Raw genomic sequence first — 5624 nt, 5'->3', positions numbered from 1 at the left:
GATAACCATTCACTATTTTGACTTCTTTAGAAAGTCAGCTAGTGGTAGTTAACCATCCAAACGACATCCAAGTGAAAAAACTCTTTGGCTCAATAGGAAGCTCATAAGATGTACTTTCAAACCATGTAATCACTTCCCAAAAATATTATGATTTCATTACTGGGCCTAATTCCAAGTTGCGATGAACTTTGTCAAAAAAAAAACCCCCAAAATAAACTTCAAATTGAATGTGTTATAGCTTGTTAAAAGCCTCAAGATAGCTCTATTGAATTATGCAAATGCTTCTAAAATAGCCCTTAGGGTTTCATACTAAATTAGGGTTTAGTACTTTCTAAAATTGTAAATTTTGATCAAACTTTTCACATAAACCCACCAAAATGCTTTAGCAACAAATGAGCACCAACATTGGCTCCCAAGGCATCATATATGCAACCTCATATAATGTACCTTGCCCACAAACATAGTTCATACATGTGCCAACCATGTCTTTTGCATTGCAATTGACATTGTCATCATTCCTTGTCCATGATCATTGGCAAGGCAAGTTTTACGTAACCAATGACTTAAGTGGAAATGTCGACGTCGTGTCTCTTTGAATGCCTCCTTGCCAAGGTACCTAATCCTCTTCCTTACCACTTTACCATGACACTCATGGCAAGGAAGATTCAAGCAAACTCTCTATGACTTGGACCCTTGCAACACACTAGATTTGAAAAATGAAAAAATTTGTGTAATACAAGGGAGTAGAGATGTGGTTCTCTTACAATGAAGTGCATAAACTCATGTCAAAGCTATTATCAATCTCATGTGTGAAGAATAAACCAATGTTTAAAAAAGAAGCTCTTCTTAGTTGCAAGACGATGTCCTTGTCTGCAACGTGAGAACCCGAACAGAACAGTAGGATACAGAATTGTCAGAACACTGGATAGTCGGATCATTGGAATGTTGGATTGTCTGCGATCTGAGATCACCTACGATCTACAAGCCGAATCGGATCATCGGATGCTGGATCGTTAGAGTGTTGGATCGTCAGATCGTTGGAGTTGGATCATCTGATGCTGGATCCTTTGTGATCGGCGAGTCAGATTGGATCATCAGATGTCGGATCGTCTGAGTGGAAAGTGGAACTCGTCAAATCTTCAAGCCCGAGGAGGATGCATTAAAAGAAAAAGACAATTCAACAATGGGTGTGTTGCTGCCCTGACAATGCAGTGCTCATATGAACATAATGCCTATGACTACAGTAAAATGCAAGAGAGAAACAGAAGACTACTTAAAGACATATTCAACAATTGCACAGAAACCTTCAATACAAGATCATATTAGTTAACAATCTTCACAACTGTGAAACTGGATTTTTGGAACAGCAGCAAAGAAACAACCTAGAAGAAGAATCCCCCAGGACTGGCCGATCGCTTATACGGGCTGTTACAAGATTGTGGCAATGGCAACGAGGTGACCCTGTAATAATGTTTATTCAGTTACACAGACAATACCAGATAATGATTAAGTGGCAAAAATTGAGACCAAGTATTATCCAGATCCAAATCAGAGTCCGTTTGAGCCAGCACCTGGCACCTGGACAACTCTTTATTGTGCTTGGCTTAATCTACTAGTGGAACTGTCAGTGTAGCAGCAGGGTCTTAGTTGCGCTTCCATGGCGCTTGCTTGCCTTTGTCAGATGTGGTTGGCACGGGTGAACTAGTAGAACTCCGGGGGCTGTTTGTTGCTGGGTGGCAACTGCAGTAAGCGGAACCTGTGCCCCGGACACTCCTCCCACATCTGCATCTGGATTCAAAAGAAAACTTGGGAGCAGATGAGCAGGCGGCATTGTTCTTTGAAACCGGCATACAGCTCTTCCATGAGTCAACTACATTTTGCCTCATAGGCATCCAATTCTACATTTTGACTCATAGACCTCAATGTCTTCCATGGATTCCATGGTGGCAATTCCAGTACATGCAGTACATGATGCAGGTGACCTCTATAGACCTTGGTGTCTTCCATGGATTCCATGGTGGCAATTCAGCTTTGCAGTACATGCAGGCGAGCTGTCTTGGCAGGCAGCACACTCGTCGACGTGTTGCTGCCTTGCTTGCTGGGCACGGAGCTCAGAGTTTGTATACCTTTGCTGGGACACAATGACCTCCCGTTGTAGTTTATAGCTCTGGTGCATGCCGATGTGCTCGGGCTCAAGAGCAGCGACCCTGGAGCAGATAGCATGAACTTCCGCCAGAGCCACTTTCAACTGCATCTGCACTCATTTTTCTGGCTCTGAAGATTTGCCTGGGAGGCACACTGTGCAGTGTGTTTGCAGAAAGCTTGAATTAAGGAAGCATCCAGCTATTCCGACAAAAGATGATGACAAGGGTGGATTCCCTTGCCGCATCCTGCTCTGCAGCTGATGTTATAAGCGCCAGCGCTCTCTGTTGGTGAGCCTCTGCCTCTACCTTGTTCCGGGCAACCTCGTCTTTTGCCTTCTCCTGGAAACCTCGTCTTCTGCCCATGCCTTCTTCTTTGTGGTGGTAGCCTATGCCTCAGCCTTCTTTGCCGCGGCTTGGGGTCTTTTGTAGATGTTAATATTACTTCCTTTCTCTCTCTGTCTCTCTCTCTCTCTCTCGGGTACATGCAAACACACATACATATTATTCAAAACTAATTATAAATTAGAATTCCATCAGTGGTAAAATATATTACATTCATATTTATTACAAGAGTTAAAATTTATTATATCTATACTAGATGTTACTATATATGAATATAGTCTAGTCTAAAAACTATTTTCAATGTGTAAGTATATAGTGTAGGTATACATTGGCTTATCTGATGCATTCTATCTAATGTATAAACCAACAAAAATAATTATGGAATAGAATTACGTCTCTTGTTTGAACTCCACAATATATTGTTGTATAGCGCGCACACAACTCTAAGGCATGCAAGTGCGTCGAGAACTACTAGGACACAGAAACAAGTACCAAGATGCGATTCTATAAATAATTTGAAAAAAGCTGTGATACCTCAAGATCCCCTCTCTCGCGGTTCATGTCAATTACGTGATGTTAATGTAAGCCAACTGAGCCATCAAGCTGTTAGAAAGTAATACAAAACATGCATCAAGTGTCCCACTCTGCCATAAACTTCAGCATGGGGCAATTAAAGCCTGTTTTCAAGTGGCATGAGAGGATCTTCTCTAACTATATTATTTGCCCAACAAACACACAAAGAATTAACTTGAATAAAGGAAACAAAGTTGCTGGCTTCTCTTTCTCCTCTCCCACACCAGTTCCCTTGGCTGTTTTGTGCTTGTGATTGATCTTGACCTTTCTGCAGCATTCATTGAAGAGATGTAAGTAGGGAATTTTTCCTGAATAAACTTGACTTTGATTAAAAAAAAGAAGGAAACTAACTTACTTTCAGCTTCAAGTGATGCAGACAGAGCTTCCTTGGCTAAGTCTTTCCATTCCTCAGCACAAGAATAAGAGATCCCCATTCCAACACTCAAACCACGTAGAATGTGTACAGTTCGCAAGACAAAGAAGAGCTCCTTGGGAAATTTCTGTAATGAGAAACTCTTTCCCTCACCCACAATGGCATGAACAAGAACAAAAATTAAGAGCTACATGTCATTGAAACAAATTGCTAGCTGTGTGAATAACAATGCCAGCAATGTGTGACTAACATGCCTGTGCCCCCAGCGGCGGTTACGTGCACTTACTCGAGACTGAGAGGTCCTGGGTTCAAGTCTCAGCTGATGCTCCCCCAGGTGGCACCCCATGTGGCTTGAGCACCCATGGAAAAATAGCCTTTGGGCGGGACTCGTCGCCTTCAGGCAGGCACACATGATGCCCCCATGAGAGGAGAGTGAAAAATAACTAGTAGATGGATCTATCACCCGGAAAAAACAAACATGCCTATGCCTGCACCCATGCCAGTGAAGTGACTCTGCCCCTGCCCATGTGGCATGGGCGCATGCGGGGATGCGTGTGTGTGTGGGGAGGGAGGGCTCTATGTCTTAACCCAATCAGACTCTCCACAAGTCGGTGTCTGAGAATTTTCACTCCCAAGCCAAAAATGAGCTCCACAAAACACGACTTACATTCACAGGAAAGTTTTTCAACGTAGAATCTTCTCCAAAAGGGACGGATTTTGTGCGACCGGGTGGTAGCTTCGTGTCAAACAATGCTGATGCCATAATTAGGAAGGAAGCTGGATCAGTTTCAACCTTCTTACCAAAAAACACTCCTAGCTTTCTGCAAAAAGAAGAAACAGCTTAGAAATGCACATTGGTATGCTGCATACAAATAAGCAATGACTTGTGTAAATAATAAGCTCAAATAATTCCAGCACTTACTCAAAGCAGCGATTAATCTCAAAGGGTTCACCAGCATTTAGTGCTAGCACAAACTTTGCATAATCAAGCCTCAAGCTGTTTGGAAGCTCTTTCACTTGACCATAGTCAAGCAGAGCAACCTGTAATTTTAGAAAAGAAAACCCTTTATTGTCTCAAAAAATAAAGTTGGCGACATATTAGAGCATGCCGACACCTCTCCACTGCAAAGATTTAAAAAATGGCAACACAACACCTCTCCAATGCAAAGAAAGCCAACTGGACCATGGCGATGGTTCTAAAGAGCTCAGTTTGAGACCTGGCCAATCTTGACAAGAACAAGTAACTTGCCTTTCCCTTGTTGTTAATCAAAATGTTTCCTGGGTGAGGGTCTGCTTGGAAAAACCCATCTTTCAAAATCATGTGGCCGTATGCTTCAGTCAGATCCATGAGAATTTTCCTGCATAAAATGTGGTTTAAAAAATACCCAATGTGAGTTTCGTATCCATTTTCTAACTCGACCTTGCACAGAAGATCACCTCTTCAAATTTGAAAAAATGCCTCCTTTTTAGTTTTCCATTCTTGCTAACTGACCTGCTAATACAATCCCCAAATTTGCTCTTCCAGATTTCATAGGTTATCAGCACAAATCTAGTCAAAATTGTTGAGGTATGGTTCAAAACAGATCTGTGCATGTTTGATCAGGCTTCAATGAAGTTTGACCAGCATTTATCCCACCATATTTGAGCAGTTATGAAGAGTTTTGGGTAGAGTTGATCAGCTTGGACCAAGTTTTTTATGGTGTACATGGATTGTACATGTGGATCATACAGATGCTATTTAAATATCAAGCTAGTGGATCACTGATGATATATTAAGCAAACATGCTTCTGAGGTAAAGTCAAGAGTACGAGATCCTCCCTCAACACCAAAAGCCAAACTCCTCCATAAGAATTGGTTTTCTGTCTGTATTGTTGGGTATCGTAACTCTGTGTGAGTGACTTTGTGCTAGTGCAGACTGAGTTCCTCTCCCTACACAAAGAAATGGAATTTGTTCATATGGTCCACAAACAGAGGGCCACAGGTCAGGCAGGATTCAAGAGGAATTATTTGATCCTAGACCACATCTTCACCTTCCGGTCAGTGAGGAGGTGAGAACGTGGAGCCAGCTACTGCATGGACTTCCCGCATGGCCTTTGACTCAGTACTGCAGGAGCTCCAGTTCCCATCATAGATAATGTGGGGCTGATGGCATTGTATTCGTCTGTGATTGATCCAATCCGGGCACACGGGG

General features: G+C 42.4%; 1 protein-coding gene across 6 annotated transcripts in view; it reads right to left on the bottom strand.

Moving 5' to 3' along the window:
- Positions 1-1436: 1436 nt before the first annotated feature.
- LOC147622433 (uncharacterized) overlaps positions 1437-5624 on the bottom strand; it is a 17619-nt gene continuing 13431 nt past the window's right edge. For all 6 annotated transcript variants that reach the window (XM_086821990.1, XM_086821992.1, XM_086821991.1 and 3 more), the window contains 5 exons: positions 4682-4790; positions 4355-4473; positions 4100-4253; positions 3415-3559; positions 1437-3327 (listed from right to left, as the gene is read on the bottom strand). In XM_086821990.1, the coding sequence (XP_086678116.1) occupies positions 3230-3327; positions 3415-3559; positions 4100-4253; positions 4355-4473; positions 4682-4790 (625 nt within the window). In that variant the 3' untranslated portion in view covers positions 1437-3229. The remainder of the gene's footprint in view (positions 3328-3414; positions 3560-4099; positions 4254-4354; positions 4474-4681; positions 4791-5624) is intronic.

This window comes from Cibotium barometz, chromosome 28 (genome assembly GCF_041138505.1).
Source record: "Cibotium barometz isolate CiBa-2024 chromosome 28, ASM4113850v1, whole genome shotgun sequence".
Classification (NCBI taxonomy): Eukaryota; Viridiplantae; Streptophyta; class Polypodiopsida; order Cyatheales; family Cibotiaceae; genus Cibotium; species Cibotium barometz.
The sequence above is the reverse complement of the archived record's forward strand: the minus strand, read 5'-3'. Positions and strand labels throughout refer to the sequence as shown.